Source organism: Mytilus galloprovincialis, chromosome 10 (assembly GCF_965363235.1).
Source record: "Mytilus galloprovincialis chromosome 10, xbMytGall1.hap1.1, whole genome shotgun sequence".
Taxonomy (NCBI): domain Eukaryota; kingdom Metazoa; phylum Mollusca; class Bivalvia; order Mytilida; family Mytilidae; genus Mytilus; species Mytilus galloprovincialis.
In genome coordinates, this window is record NC_134847.1 from 12,262,086 (window position 1) to 12,279,343 (window position 17,258).

At 32.4% G+C, this 17,258-nt stretch overlaps 1 protein-coding gene across 1 annotated transcript in view; it reads right to left on the reverse strand.

Moving 5' to 3' along the window:
* The window catches only part of LOC143049857 (uncharacterized), a 38,778-nt gene that overhangs the window by 19,365 nt on the left and 2,155 nt on the right, over positions 1-17,258 (reverse strand). Inside the window, exons 2-4 of the mRNA XM_076223620.1 lie at positions 3,355-3,712; positions 1,854-1,929; positions 50-99 (exon numbers count right to left, since the gene is read on the reverse strand). Coding sequence (XP_076079735.1) covers positions 50-99; positions 1,854-1,929; positions 3,355-3,661 — 433 coding nt within the window. The 5' untranslated portion in view covers positions 3,662-3,712. The remainder of the gene's footprint in view (positions 1-49; positions 100-1,853; positions 1,930-3,354; positions 3,713-17,258) is intronic.

Here is a 17,258-nt window from a genome sequence, read left to right on the forward strand (position 1 = left end):
CTAGTATCTTTCATCCCTCTCTTAAGAATCATGTAATAAACATAATTACCTTGTTTTGAAACCTGTTGGTGAGTCACATATGTATTTCCTGATGAATTCCTACAATCAAAAATATTCAAACAAAAACTCTGAATTCATTAAAATGATATGCATCGCTTTTGCAAAACTTTATTGACCATAGACTTATAAATGTGAATTGATGAATTGACCTACATGTGTTCTTCTCAAAAGCTGTTCGTGAATTTCAAACAAAATGAATATGCAACTGCTTTTTCGGTAACGTTACATTAACCCGACAATTGTTAAATTAACCCGATAAATGTTTGATTAAACTACCAATGCAAAATTTAATTTGATTGAATACCAATAACCATTCATAACTCATAACGTCTTTACTAATAATGTGGTGCGCTCAGACGGGAAACCATTTGAAATCAAAGATATTCTATCAAAACCAATGAGACATCTATCAAGAGCTTTCTATGATAAGGGAGAGGAGTTGTAGCCTTCTGATGAAGAAACTTTCATGTACCTAATATCAGAAGATATTTCTGGAAAACTTAAAGCTAGGTACTTTCAATTAAAAATGTCATGATGGACATCTGAGAAAAACGTCTCCATCCAAGATGGTAGTTTTATTTTAACTTATTGAACAATGGAAAAATATTCATATAATATAGGTATTTCGACGGATAAACAATTTTCTTTTTCGGTGGCCTATGTTAGTACTAGAGAGCTTCAGCTTTCAATTGACATCCGTTGTACGTCAACATAAACATGATAATGGCAACATAATCATAAATCGATTGAGACAAAACAAATGAGGGTTATAAACTAAAACTGAAGAAAACACATCAACTATAAGAGGAAATCAAACGAAAAAACGGACCACAGAAGGGCAAACAAAAAACATCCCGCTTACATATATGGAAACGAACTATTTGATAACAACTGCCATATTACTGACTTGGTACAGGACATTTAATAAAAATGGTATGTTGAACCTGGTTTAATAGCTAGCAAAACTTACCGTTGTATGACAATGTTAAAAAAAATATCGCTGAAATGACAACAATACAGGACAGAAAACCAGAAAAAAACACACATACTTTTTTGTCAATACCACACTAGGTAAATATATTTTAATCTGCTAATATTGTTCTACATCAGGAATAAACAACCGTAGATGCATCTGCCAACACAATTTTAATGTTTTGGTCTCAAATGCTCTTCAACTTCGTACTTTATAAGGTCTTTTTTTATTTGAGCACCACTGATGAAAGAGTTGTAGATAAAACGCACGTCTGGTGTACACAATTTTTGGTAATTATGATGAGTTTGTGTTAACATGGTATGCGCAAAGAGTTGTCGTTTTGGTATCGATTTATCAACAAAAACACAGCTATGTTGTCTTATTCTAGACAGTTGTTTAAAACAACTTTTAAACTGATTTCATCCTTGGAAAAATATTAAAAATCAGAATCTCTTACTCATGAAATACACAAGAAAACGAGTAAGTTTCTTAAGAAAGTAATTACTAAAACCGTACTTAATGTGCCCAAAATAAACTTATTTTTAAATGTTTGTTGAAGTGTTTTGTTTGTATTGAACACTTATATATGAGTATTGCTAGTCTAAAATATATTTATTTTATGAGAACAACATTCTGTAACTTCTGACCAAGCAACAGTTACTTCGAAAGTCTCCCCCAAAATATATCTTCTTCTTGAGAGATTAACATCAGTCTATGGGCTAAATAAACAATGAACAAAATATACGAGAAAAATTGTGAGTTTCATTCAACAATAACAGATGAATAGATAGTCACAACATGCATTGGCTCTTAATCTTACCCTTGGGCTGCTTTTCTATTTTTGTCTAGTTCCCTTTTTTCTGTTGAAGGATTCACAGATTTACTGATCTTAAACCCTGTAAATATCATAAAGGAATATAAAAAAGACAGATTATAGATTGCAGCCATAATAATCAGGCAATTAAGTTAGCTGTTTAAAAGGATGCTCTTCAACAAATGTGGCAAGCACTCAGAGCGTTGAAACCTTTTCGTTTAACAGCTCAAGTCTGTTTGTGTAAGTGATAAATTTGTCCTGGTAAAATATGTCTGGGCGGACAAATACTACTAGTATAAATAGCCCATGGTTACAAAATTTACTTGTATATTTAGTCCGATGTTAGTAATTTATGTCCCCAGACTAATTTCCTTGGAAATCATGTCCTATGAAGTACTTTAATAAATTCGGTTACATATTCACGAATGTAAATTTTAATTTCTCCAATATGGTGTAAGAGATGCGTATCTATATTTTGGATAAAATGAATGTCCCCAGACTAACTTTCCTAGGAAATCATTTCCATGTCATTAATATTCCTGGGTCGAAACGTCCTTGTCCTTGGTTTTAAAAGGTGAATATAAATGTAATGTTTGATATTGTTAAAGAGTTGTGTATCACATTTTTTTTTTAATAAAATCTATGATTCCAAACCAATTTAGAAAATTTTGTCCTAGGTAAAAATGTCCATGTCCTTAATTTTAAAAGGAAATTTTTATAAACCAAGGAAACTCAATATTTATCATGTTTATGTTTTAATATTGTTAAAGAATTGTGCATTAACTTTTAATAGAATTCATGCCCCAGGCTATAATTTCCAAGGAAATCATGTCCACGTATTTCTATTAACATTATAAACAGACAGTCATTGAAACTAGTCTAGCAATATTTTATGATTTTTGACGGAGGAATTTCCAATAATTCCTTTTGGATGTAGCACGTCTTTTCATTGGGTGAAAGTTTTTTCTGTATCAGATCATAGACATAATTTTTTCATGTGACCGTGACGTCATCAAATGTTCATCATGATATATTGCATGTATTGCTTAAAATAGAATTTAGAAATACATTATATAATGAATGACAATAATAAGCTTTCTGTCTATAAAAATTAAAAAGTGGTTTACACTGAATAATCCTCGTCTATAATATAATTAAGGTGTTATTTTACTGTCATGACATATAAAATGACATGATCTAACAATTGACGAGGAGTACCCAAAAAAACTCCGAAGTTTCATCTGGATGAACTATGGTAAAGAATTTGTTTTATAAAAATACGAATTTTCTAACAACAGCAGTCAACCTCATAAATCGAAAATAAACTGACAACGCCATGGCTAAAAATGAAAAAGACAAACAGACAAACAATGGTTCGCATGACACAACATAGAAAACTGAAAAATAAGCAACACGAACCCCATAAAAAACTTAGGGTGATCGCAGGTGCTCCTGAAGGCTTAGTGTATAGTGCTATGAAAGAGTAAATACTTAATGTGTTACATACCTCCTGGGAAGTCTCTGTTCTTTTCTTTAGGTATTGTTCTTTGTCGTTCATATTGCTGTCGGCTGAAACTGTCAGTTATATTATATGCCGGGTACTGACTATGTATTCCAGAGTCTTCGGGAACTCTAATTTGAGTTATGGGATTACCATCAGCAGTTGTGAGTTCATTTTGATGTCTTAAACTTAAATGTAGAGTATTATCTGTTTCCTCACTGAATGTTGTTTGAATTTCTTGTGAGTCCGTATGATTTGAAGTCGTGTCCTTCATATTGGAATTGTTGATATTGTCATCAACGTCTGTCTCCATTTTATTATTTATTGTTATTTAGAATTGCAATCACTTGGCTTGCAAATTTCCCTAAAATAAATAATTGTGTGCTTATGAAATCAATTCGTTTTTACGTCACAATTTGTTATCGAAATTCCTTTAATTTCTGAACAATCAAAACTGTATTTCTGTGATACTTCATTGTGTATAAATAAAGGCAACAGTAGTATACCGCTGTTCAAAACTCACAAATCTATGGACAAAAAACAAAATCAGGGTAACAAACTAAAACTGAGGGAAACGCATTGGATATTAGAGGAGAACAACGACACAACATTAAAATGTAACACACACAGCAACGGACTAAGCATTAGACAAAATCCGATGAGAATAACCAATATAACATCAAAACCAAATACATGAATTTGGGATAGAAAAGTACCGTGACACGTCTTATAGTAATGTGAATTCACACTCAAATATAGGAGAAAACAAACGACAAAACGGAAACACAACGTAAAAATGTTACACACACAGAAACGAACTATGATATAACAATGGCCATTTCCCTGACTTGGTACAGGACATTTTTAAAGAAAAAAATGGCGGGTTGAACCTGGTTTTGTGGCATGCTAAACCTCGCACTTACAACGTGTATGAATAAATACCTGCTTGGCGTGCACATGTGTATATATTGCTCTAAACGGTAATGAATTATGTAACTCCAAAAGGTGCATGAGAAAGGAACATCTACCATAGTGTACAAGATTGATAAACAAATGTGTAATCTGCTGATCTGAAAAGATGACACAGAATGTGTGTACTTACACTACAGTTCGAATTTGAATTAAAAAATAGACACTGTAATAAAGGCTTTTCTAATTCTATGGAAATTTATCCCTTTCCGAACCCATTGTATATTAAAGTTTAATCAACGTGTGGTTGCCGGTGATCTCAGAAGATCATTGGATGATGTTAAGGGTCATGACCTTTTTAGCTAACTTGATGAATCAAAATATGCTATAACAGGTGTTAATGAAATTGACAACTTCGTGCAATGTGAAAGGCACTCGGAGGGGATTTTCGGTTAACAAAAAAAGAAAATGTCTCGATTGGATAAATGATCATAAATCCGATGGCGAGGACTTTAGAATTTATAATTTAACTATCGAAATTGGATAAATCCGATAATCCACTCGTATTAATGTAAGAATTTCTATATATTCTATTCATCTCAGCTAATTATGCAGCATTTGATGCTTTGCAATATATTCCTAGAATTTCTTTAATAAAGGAGTAGGTTCAGTAAGACCCCTATTTGGCCCCAAAATATAGCAGTCTTACAAAATTGTGAAACTGTAATCTTTTAGCTATTTACAGGAAAGTATAATGCTTCTGCTACATAAATATGGTCTGTTTTTGACAATACAGTGCACATATATCGGGTAGTAGCATCATTAAGTCATGCTAAATTACTGAAATCTTCACAATTTTAGCATTTTAGTTAAATTTTAGACGGTTTCCGTCTTAAATGAAAGTGGCCGCATTCGTGTTCATTCATAATATTGAAATGTAAGTTGTATTTGATGATAATACATACCATATATAAAGGTTGAGGATAAACACGGATGCGGCCACTTTCATTTTTGACAAAAAAACATCTGAAAAGTAACGTGTTTTGGCATATCTGATAGATTTTTTCTATTTAAGGTTGAATTGGAGCGTTTTTAATGACTAAATAAGTTAAAATCTTTCACATTAACTAATTGAATCAATTGAAATAGACACTTAAGTGTTTATAAAGTGTACAAAATCATTCGCTAGAATAACCTGAAATTTGCCAAAATCGACCCTTACCGGACCTACTCCTTTAAACTGCAAGTGAACAAAGGGATCTGAATCCCTGTGTTGTTTGCCTATTCCCCATACTTCATTACCGTATAGAGCAATAGGCACAACAATCGAAACAAAAATATTTTTATTCTATTCTTATATAATTACATTAGATGTATGTTTCATTCACGGGTGTCATTCGGTTTAACGAGAGAAATGATCGTGAAAGAATATTTAACGACGGTCAAGTATTGAGAGACGATCGTGAAAGCTCTGGTAACGGATCGTGAAAGACATTTAATGAAAATTATAGGCCAGAATCTTTGAAAAAATCGCTTAATTTTCAAAACGCGGAACAAATCCGAACAAAAAAATATGTCTGTCAAAATGGTTTAACTTCCTCAACATAACTGTGAAACAAAATAAAGAAAATATGCAGTACTTTATGAAAAAACACAGAAGGTGTAATGCATGTCTATGAAATTTATTACAAATATCAGGCTTTTTGTACCTATAATGGTCATATTTCAGTTTATCGTGATATATTTGAAATTTAATCTTTGGTGTATCTGATAGTACAGCAAAATTAAGGTATGTTCTTCCCTTAAAAGCATTAATTTGTATATGAAAACCTTGAATTTGTTGACTATCCATCAAACTTGATCGCGAAAGATCAGGCAACGCATTATTTTGATCGTGAAAGATAATGCGTGACCAGATTTATAACTAGTAATCAGAAATCAGTTTTTCTTTTACCATTTGATAAACCTGCAACTGGTTGAAGCCTGTAACTATTTTGATAAGGATGAACATTAAAGGTATTATTTTTTTCTATTCAACACTTTACCTCGAAAGTTAAAAAAACAGCAATTCAGGCAGACCGACACTATTTAGCCAATAATATGGATATGCAACGTTTGTTATACACTTATCCAGGAATTACTTTTAGCCCGATAATATACTTGGAAATTTCATTTTTTTCAAATAAATATACTTAAAGTATTAACAAGCGGTTCTTTTATTTGAGATCGTAAGTTATATTGATGAATTGTATTTTTTATGCATTTACTATTGATATTGTTACAAATTCATTTAAATAATGCCGAAATAGGAATCATAGCTGCCGAGATCTAAAATAATGTCTCCCGTGTATCTGTTACCCCCTTAGAAAACTTGAAATAGGAACCAGCTCTAGTTCGCGCTATTTCCGAAATCCGTAATATCAAGATGAAGTTTTCAACAATATTGATGCTGTTTAACTTTTTATTATTTCTTCTGATGAAAAATGTCAACTCTCACAGAGATGAAAAAGAAAAGGCATGTATTAATTATTAGGGATATTTTTTAATTGATAAAAACCTTGCACACACAATTCAGAGCTATTAATCATCATAGTGCAAGTAATATGCCGAAATCGAGGATACACCGTGTATACATATAATACATGAAAGAAAAATAGCAGATCGATTGGTTTGTGCGTGCTTGTATTTAAATGAACTCATGGTAAGCTCATACTAGTATATTAATTATTTTTTCCTTTCTCAATAACTCTACAATTTAAGTTTACAAAAACGACGGATTTTTTTTAACTTAAAAACGTGTTTTCTCATTTAAATGTGTATTTTGCTATATATGGACTTTCGTATTTTCCTAGAATAAAAATCAAATAATTTAATAGTATACAGTGTTTACAAAACAATTTTGAGCTAAGCTATAAAGGTACCACCGCTCTAAACCCCTTTTGTTTGTTTTAATGTATCGAAATAAGCAGTATAGGCAACTTAATTAGCCTTCAAATAAATAAAGTGAATGGAGAGCCATTAACGACCTTGTAATCTAGCATCGTGTTTCAAACAATTTAACTTTCTTCAATAGTTTATCATAGTTACGATTAAAACTAAGTACACTATGCGTTCCCCAAAAAAAATCTAACAGGTGTCAAGTTTAAATTCTGTGTACTTATATAATCTTAAATATTATATTGACATCGCAGTGTTAACTATGCATTCCTGTAAATGTTTAGCAAAATCTTCTGCAAGGTTACTTTGTAATACTTAATTTTCTATAGTAGTTTGAAATATTAATTCATAAACTTAGTTTTTAAATTACTATGTAAATGCTATAGAAAAATAATAATATATCCCAAAGTTGTCTACTTTTAAAAAAAGATATTAAATTAATGTTTCAATTCCTGACATACAATCGTTTTATTGCTGCTCCTTCTGAAATCAAACATTAGCAAAAGTTCGCATTTGAATGGTTTGTATATTTAAATATCAAATTGTTAAATTTTCGGCACACTTCGAACGAAAATCTAGTCTTTTGTTTTCTCTGAAGTTACTTCTTATCCCCTATTGTACTTCGTATTGGAAATCAATGTGACTGATAATATATTTTTTTTCAGCGCCTATGTGCATGCAAAATTAAATTGAGAATGGAAATGGGGAATGTGTCGAGGGAGACAACAACCCGACCATAAAGCAGACAAAGGCAACCAATGGGTCTTCATTGCAGCGAGAAACTCCCACACCCGGAGGATTTCTTCAGCTGGCCCCCAGACAAATATGTATACTAATTCAGTGAAAATGGACGTCATACCGAACTCCAAGTTATACACAAGAAACTAAAATCAAAAATCATACAAAACCAACAAAAGCCGGAGGCTCCTGACTTTGGACAGGCGTAAAAATGCGGTGGTGTTAAACATGTTTTTTGAGATCTCAACCCTCCCCTTAAATACATTATGCCAATGTAGAAAAAACAATACATTTGTACAATTTTACTTTGGTCTATCTACTATTTAAAAGTAGTATGTACATAACAGTCCTATAAATGATAAAAGATCGACTTAATTTATGAACTATACAGTGGCGGATCCAGAAGTGGGGGCCCACTGACTGACCTAAGAGGGGGCCCGCTCCAGTCATGCTTCAGTGATTCCCTATATAAGCAAATTTTTTCCCAAAAAGGGGGGCCCGGGCCCCCTGCCCCCTCCTAAATCCGCCTCTGCTATATAAGCCTTTAAAAGATCTCCCAAAAATATAATTCGAGATAACGACTTTGAAAATTACGATAGGCCCATCACGAGTACGGATTAAAATCGTTATCAGTATTTGTAATTATTTATCACACATTATAATTATAAAGATAATGAGATGTGATAGATGTTATTGTATGATTGCCAATGAGACAACTGTCCACCAGAGTTCAATTGAAGTGGATATAAGCAAACATAGACCACCTTACGACCTTCAACAATGTGAAAAACTCATACCGTATGGTTCGCTATAAAAGGCTCCAACATGAAAAATGAGGAACAATGAGCGCTCTACTTTTTTCTAACCTGGGACAACATACATTAACTCAATGTGTTGTAACTTTAAGCGTCTGGTTGCTTGACTCAAACCATTGACACGAGGTAAAACAACACACACTAATGTATTCGTGATAATGAATCTGTAGAATAAGTTGTTACTGTTTTTTGTAATGAATATGTATGCATGTACAAATGTATGTATGTATATCCCTCGGATCACCTCTCGAGAACTACGAGGGTAAAGTGGAATCCGTGTACACTCCTTATCAAGGACAACCACCACTTCAACACCCGGGAGTGGTTGGACACCGGGCAGAATCGTTTATTATGTTGGAGGAAGCCGAAGTATTTGGTGAGAACCACGGGGCTGCTCGGCGGGAACAGACAAACCGAAGAGTTAACAGCAGAACGAGATATCCAGGTCAAAGTCGGGAGTAACTTTTACTTACCGAGGCCCCTTAGCAGAATATTTATAGAGTAAATTTCATCCCAGATTTATATAATTCTTTTAAACGGATTAATAAAAAAAACCCTGCATGCATTGACAAAATTAAGAATTATAAAATTCTGTGATTACCGTAATTTCTAAGATTCTTCACCCCAAACCGTGAAAAAAAAAAAAATTAAATCCGTGATATCGGACCAAAACTATAGTCTATAGAGGTCCTAAACAGGCTTCTGTTGTTACCGTATCTTATATGATTCTCGAATTACAAATTCGTATCATATGTATAATGTATATTATCTATGACAGGCTAAGCTCGTATAGTATATACATATTACTGCCTGTACATCTAAACATGAGCCAATTAACTTTACGAAAGCCATTATCTGTATTATATAAATAATTTGTCATAATATCAGCCCAATAATGTTAGATCTGTAAATTTGTGGTAGCACTCTTTTGTTTTTTCCCTGCCCGCGATTCTAACTCATGCTACTGGAATATCGTGGCACTAAATCGCCTTGCACTATGGCCGATGCGCTAGACCACTCGACCAACTAGGCTCTATAATAATACGGCTTTCGGTGGCAGGGTATTACCTTTCCTCGTCAGATTTTTTTATCTAGCGTCGTAACACAGTACTTTAGTAAATAACGTCCAGTGGCAAATATTTCATGCGTGTTCAGGACGAGAACACGTTAATAACAAATGCAATAGGTAGATCTTGTAAAAGAACCCATCCGGGATGATTGACAGGGAAATTTGGACTGCCACTAAAAAATTGAGCTATATTGGATAGGGACAGAAATTTTGCCTTTATTATAATATATATGTACATTTTTGTAGGTTATTAGATTTTAGCATGTCATGATAGGTTGTTACAATGTTATCTAAACATTCATATTGTTTCATCTTAATTCGTACAACAGCAATAACATCAAACAAGGTATACTAGTATTAAAGATATTGTTTCAGACATTGTTTGGTTTGGATGCAGTTTGATCATTGAAAAAATGTAATTGAAGAGGTTTTCGTTTTCTAAATGTTGTATAAAGCTTTTTTAACTGAATCCATGATTCGAAATAGATTTATTCAATGATACAAGGGGTGTCATTTTTTGGTTTGATCATTTTGTATAAAATACACGGGATAAAAAAAAAGTAACTATAATTCAAATTTGATGACCAATTGGTTGTTGTTTGCTTAAATAACAAACAAAAAAGAAGATGTGGCACGAATGCGAATGAGACAAATTGCCATCCAAGTCACAATGTGTTAAAAGTGAACAATTATAGGTAAAAGTTCAGCCTTCAACACGGAGCATTGACTCACACCGAATTCCAATTGCAATTTATTATAAAGATTCAAGAGAGAAACTATCAACAATACAGAGTAGGCACGTTTTGCATGGTATGTCGACTGGAATGAATGGTTTTGAATTTGGACTGGCATAATAATAATAAAAAAAAAATTAGGAGTATATTAATACATATTTTCTCTTTTTAACATATTTCCGGGATAAGGGTATCGACATATAATTTAAAATGTATGCATTTCTATATAGATATAATCTTTAAAAAAAAAAATAGAATTGTATGATTTTTATTTAGACATAAGTATACACATCGTCGCTTTATGTATATGACTTGAAAGTGAAATGATTTTTATATTGAAATTATACTGTCCGCGAAATTAACCCCGTAATTTTAAATTATATGTCGGTACTCTTATCCCGGAAACATGTTACAATAACATTAAATATAAAACCAGATGCTCCGCAGGGCGTAGCTTTATACGACCGCAGAGGTTGAACCCTGAACGGTTGGGGCAAGTATGGACACAACATTCAAGCTGGATTCAGCTCTAAATTTGGATTGTGATTAAATAGTTGACACAGCATAGGTTTCTAACACAAAATAAATGTGTTCTAATGAACTTAAAATTTTTGTTTTCTCTTAGAGCAATTCACTATGCTGTTGAATATTAATCCTCTCAAAAAAATGTTTGAAGAAATTTTCTTTTTTATTTATGAAATTTCAAATGAGAAAAATTGAACCCAATTTTTTTAATCACATCCCCCTTTCCCTTATTCCAAAACTAATCTCAATTAAAATTTCTAATGGAGTTTGCAACAATAACTACTCATTTAAATACATCATAAAATATTAAGATGTAAAAAAAACTGCTTGTTATCACTGAATGGTAAAGATTATTTTAATTTATCAGTTGGTAGTAAAAAGTGAATATACATTGTATATTGTATATAACAAAGATTTAAGTTGATTCTGGACAAAGAAAGATAACTCCAATTAAAAAAAAATCTTGCTTTTGCACAATATTTTGCAATTAGATATTTCTTGCTTACTATTCTGGACAAAGAAAGATAACTCTAATTAAAAAAAAATTTGCTATTTCACAATATTGTGCAATTAGATATTTCTTGCCATTGCGCAATACTGTGCAATTGAAAAGACTTGCTATTGCACAATACTTAATATAATAATTTTAGATCCTGATTTGGACCAACTTGAAAACTGGGCCCATAATAAAAAATCTAAGTACATTTTTGGATTCAGCATATCAAAGAACCCCAAGATTTCAATTTTTGTTAAAATCAGACTAAGTTTAATTTTGGACCCTTTGGACTTTAGTGTAGACCAATTTGAAAACAGGACCAAAAATTAAGAATCTACATACACAGTTAGATTTGGTATATCAAAGAACCCCATTTATTCAATTTTTGATGAAATCAAACAAAGTTTAATTTTGGACCCCGATTTGGACCAACTTGAAAACTGGGCCAATAATCAAGAATCTAAGTACATTTTTAGATTCAGCATATCAAAGAACCTAACTGATTCATTTTTTGTCAAAATCAAACTAAGTTTAATTTTGGACCCTTTGGACCTTAATGTAGACCAATTTGAAAACGGGACCAAAAGTTAAGAATCTACATACACAGTCATGACAGTTAGATTCGGCATATCAAAGAACCCCAATTATTCAATTTTGATGAAATCAAACAAAGTTTAATTTTGGACCCTTTGGGCCCCTTATTCTGTTCGGACCAAAACTCCCAAAATCAATACCAACCTTCCTTTTATGGTCATAAACCTTGTGTTTAAATTTCATAGATTTCTATTTACTTATACTAACGTTATGGTGCGAAAATCAAGAAAAATGCTTATTTGGGTCCCTTTTTGGCCCCTAATTCATAAACTGTTGGGACCTAAACTCCCAAAATCAATACCAACCTTCCTTTTGTAGTCATTAACATTGTGTTTAAATTTCATTGATTTCTATTTACTTAAACTAAAGTTATTGTGCGAAAACCAAGAATAATGCTTATTTGGGCCCTTTTTTGGCCCCTAATTCCTAAACTGTTGAAACCAAAACTCCCAAATCAATCCCAACCGTTCTTTTGTGGTCATAAACCTTGTGTCAAAATTTCATAGATTTCTATTAACTTAAACTAAAGTTATAGTGCGAAAACCAAGAAAATGCTTATTTGGGCCCTTTTTGGCCCCTTATTCCTAAAATGTTGGGACCAACACTCCCAAAATCAATACCAACCTTTCTTTTGTGGTCATAAACCTTGTGTTAAAATTTCATAGATTTCCATTCACTTTTACTAAAGTTAGAGTGCGAAAACTAAAAGTATTCGGACGACGACGACGACGCAGACGACGACGCCAACGTGATAGCAATATACGACGAAATTTTTTTCAAATTTTGAGGTCGTATAAAAAGAAGATGTGGTATGATTGCCAATGAGACAACTGTCCACAAGAGACCAAAATGACACAGAAATTAACAACTATAGGTCACCGTACGGCCTTCAACAATGAGCAAAGCCCATACCGCATAGTCAGCTATAAAAGGCCCCGATAAGACAATGTAAAACAATTCAAATGAGAAAACTAACGGCCTTATTTATATAAAAAAATGAACTAGCATTGCTGTTACTAGCCACTTTTCCCTGCATTTCATATTTTCCCTTCATGTTCATATTTCGGAGATAAGAGTACCAACATATAATATAAAATTACAGACTAAATTTTTGAGATTGATATGGAAAATGGTAAAATTAAAAAAAGAATAGCACTGTTTAGTTGCTATTTCGTTTAACTGTGTATTGAAAACACAGTTTGAGGTAAATGATAATATATTTATGTTTGCTCGAATGCCCGTTTAGAACGTACAAATATTCACAAATGTATGATGTGGGTACCTTGAAAAGAATATGATTATTAGAAAACAACTTAGACATCGGAGATACTATCCTGATAGAAAGTATAGGATGTGTGATATCTTTCAAAGACACAAAATCAGCATGTGCAAAGCAAAACAAAAATGCAAAGGAGTAAGATTTTAGTTTGCATCAAAGTCACAGTGAGGCCTTGCACACAGAGCAAAAAACTAAAAAAAGGAGCATATACATAATTTATCTTTTTACATATTTCCGGGATAAGGGTACCGACATATTAAATGAAATTGTAATCGAAATTTTTCAGGTAAATATCTATTAAAGTATAACCTATATGAATATATACATACAAGTATGTCATTTTGAAGAGAGGTGAAGACATCCGAAAGCATCGAAGTTACAGCACGCTTGTCGCTGCATCACAAGTTTTGCATTCATAACATATTCCGGGATAAGAGTACCGAAATATGATTTTTCAGACTGATATGGAAAAAAAAACAATTAGCAGTGTTAATGTGCAGTTCAAGGCGCATTTACTTTATTTATAGGATGCTAGCAGTTTCATAAGTATACCAGGGAATTTGATTCATTCAGAAAGAAAGGAGAGAAAAACAACAGCATCAAAGAAACTGTCAACTTTTACTTAATCATACATGTACTTTTCTTTTATGAAAAATATTGACGGGCTAAGAGTACTAACATTCAAAATAAAAAAATGTACACTAAAGCCAGACTAATTCAGTTGAAAGCATAATCTAAATATTAATAAGGTAGTCTTATCTATATGCATTAAATTGTTTCCTTTTTCGTACGTATTTTTAAACGGAGCTTATAGGATCAACAGATAGTATATTTTCCATATAATTGTGAGTTGAATACGTAAAATAATTTGTGAGGAGTGTTAACAGATTTTATTTTGTTTTATTTATATAAGCCTTAATTTATTGTTGATTATTTATAGATCCAACCGATCATAATTTTCTATATAAAAGGCACACTTCGCGAACAAGTCAAAAATCATCATTTCAGGGGGTCAATCTTGAAAGGAGTCATTCAAAGAACCATCTGATTATTAGGTGGAAATTGCCAATTGAGACAGCCATCTTCTAAAGTTCAAATTAAGTGGTCGTATTTGCAGATTGGGTATTCATCACCCCCCCCCCCCTTCCCCCCCAACAAAAAAAAAAGAAAGCTACAAGTCTATTTGCCGAATGATGCATGATAATGAGTTCGATGTTATTTGAAACCTTGCAGAAGTCGAAAATGTACACCTTACAATCATAACAACAGACAGTTATCATAAAGCTTAACGATTTCGCGATACGGACTGAATTTTCATCCATGAAATGAGGCAAATTCGGGGTCAGGTGAATCCTGTATGACGGACATGTAGTTTATAGGATCCAATATACAAAATGTGGGTATCCTATAACTCGTGATAAGTAAGTACTTCACATGACAATAAAAATCTTCATCCTACAATCATCCAACTATTTTATATTTCATTTTCTGAAAATATTAATACTTTAAAATGCTTAAACCTATTGAAGATGTTGACCTATATAGCTTTTTATCAATACCAATAACAAATATTAATTATGATATAATTGAAGAATAATTTGAACGTCTTTGTAGCATCAGATCTTTCACGATCCTTTTCACGATCTTCAAAAATGCGGTACGTGATCTTTCACGATCCGAAAAATCATTTTTTGTGTAAAAAGGTCTTAATTTACCAAGTTTCAGATTATGTTTATACAAAATAACTATGAGAACCATCTTATTAATTCAAATATAATGCCCTTATTTGTATTTAAGTAGTTTTTCTAGTCGAATTTGTGAAAAAATCATGTTTGTTTACATTTTTTATGTCATTGAAATGTCGAGAAGCAATCCGCCTTTTGTTGTTTTGTAATAAATATGTACTATTCTCACATACTGATCATAATGTTGAACCATTTTGACAGACAGTTTTATTTTGTCGTAAATTTATCTGTGTAATTAATTAAATTAGAATATGTATTGACCTTTCAAATGTCTTCTCGATTAGATGTCTTTCACGATCGATCCGTTACCAGAACTTTCACGATCGTCTCTCAATACTTGACCGCCTTTAGATCACGGCCGACACTCGGCTAACCGAGAGATTGGTCGGTTAATCTATATTGAGTATGCGGCTATATGGGAGATTGGTCTGTTAATAGGGTTGGTTATACGTCTGTTAAGAGTAAAACGCACAATTTAATGTTAAACTCTATTAAATATAAAGATTTTTGGCATATTATAAGAACCAAATCAAAAAAAGAAAACTGTCTGACAAAATGATATCTATCATAGAACATTTTCCACTTGTAAAAACATTTCATAGTCTACGCAGTTTTTAGTAAAATCAAAAGGCGTCGCGCAAGTATGTAGTATGTATGCTTATACGCATAGCATTTTTTTTTAATAAAAGTCGGAACAAACAATTTTAGATACCATTTAAAGGACACAAAATAGTACTTTGGTTCTAAAACATAAATTTACATTGGTAAACATTTCATAATTGTAATAAAAAGTGAATATTACCACGTTTTAGCGAAAATTATGGGAGTAAAGTCTGTTAATGGGTTGGACAATTGAAATTGTGTCAGTTAAGAGTAATTTAGCCACAGTTATTTTTGCTACCTTTATATTTTCCTATAGAAAAAGTTAAGAATGAGATGTTCCTGAGTAAAAAAAAAAATGATAATACGATGCAACAGTATCCTACGGAAGCGAATTAGCGCAACAAATTCTTTTTTCAATTTTTCGTCCTATATTTGCGTTACAACGCAAACCTTTTGCGTTATAATGCAAACCTTTGCGATAAAACGCAGACCTTTGCGTTGTAACGCAAACCTTTGCGTTGTAACGCAAACCTCAAATATCTTGATTTCAATTGTTCATTAAGGTTTGTAAAAAATGTCCGTCTGTCATTCATTTCGGTTGTGATTTACTAGTAAGAGCATTTTTATTTTGACTTTCTTTGCATTTTATTGAAGGGTCTGTCACTTCAATATTATAGGGTTATTGCATGAATATTGGGGAATATTGTCCCGAGTAGAATTTTATATTGCACGAGCTTGCGAGTGCAATATATGTTCTACGAGGGACAATATTCCCCAATATTCATGCAATAACCCTTTTATTGTATAGCAATATAATATTTAAAAGTAAAAATTGGTTTAAACTAAGATTTTGTCGTTGATGACGTCATGAATTTTGAAGATTTATTGCACTAGTGCAATATTAGAATTTATTGCACGTTAACTTTTGGTTACTTTCTGTGGGAAATATTATATTGCTATACAATAAAGTGTGATATGGATTGGCCGCTGGAATACGCATGAATTTATTATTAACGTTTTCAATCAGCCTCAATTTTTGTGTCTGTTCAAAGTAGCACGTTATCAAATCCGACTGAAAGTGTCTTTCTAATACAACACAGGGTACATATAACGTGTTGTCATTCTCATATGCACATGATATTTGTCACTGGACGTTTAACCCTAATTCGTAAGCATCGTCCAATTGGTTCTTTATTTCTATTACTTAATCATATGTTGTTTACAAATCATTCTCAAGTAGTAAGTGGAAATGAGCGAATGCAGCTACATTTGGTCATCTTGAGTTTTAATACATTTTATTCCGTTTAGCTCCTTTCTTCATAAGTGTAGAGGAGAACGGCAGTTGTCCGCATGTAAACTTCTAGCATTTGTCACCAATTAGAGTACATCGAAATCTGTTACTGTTTCAACACCCAGGGATGTTTCTTAAACAATTATTACTTTTTCTCTCTTTTTTAGCAATGCAT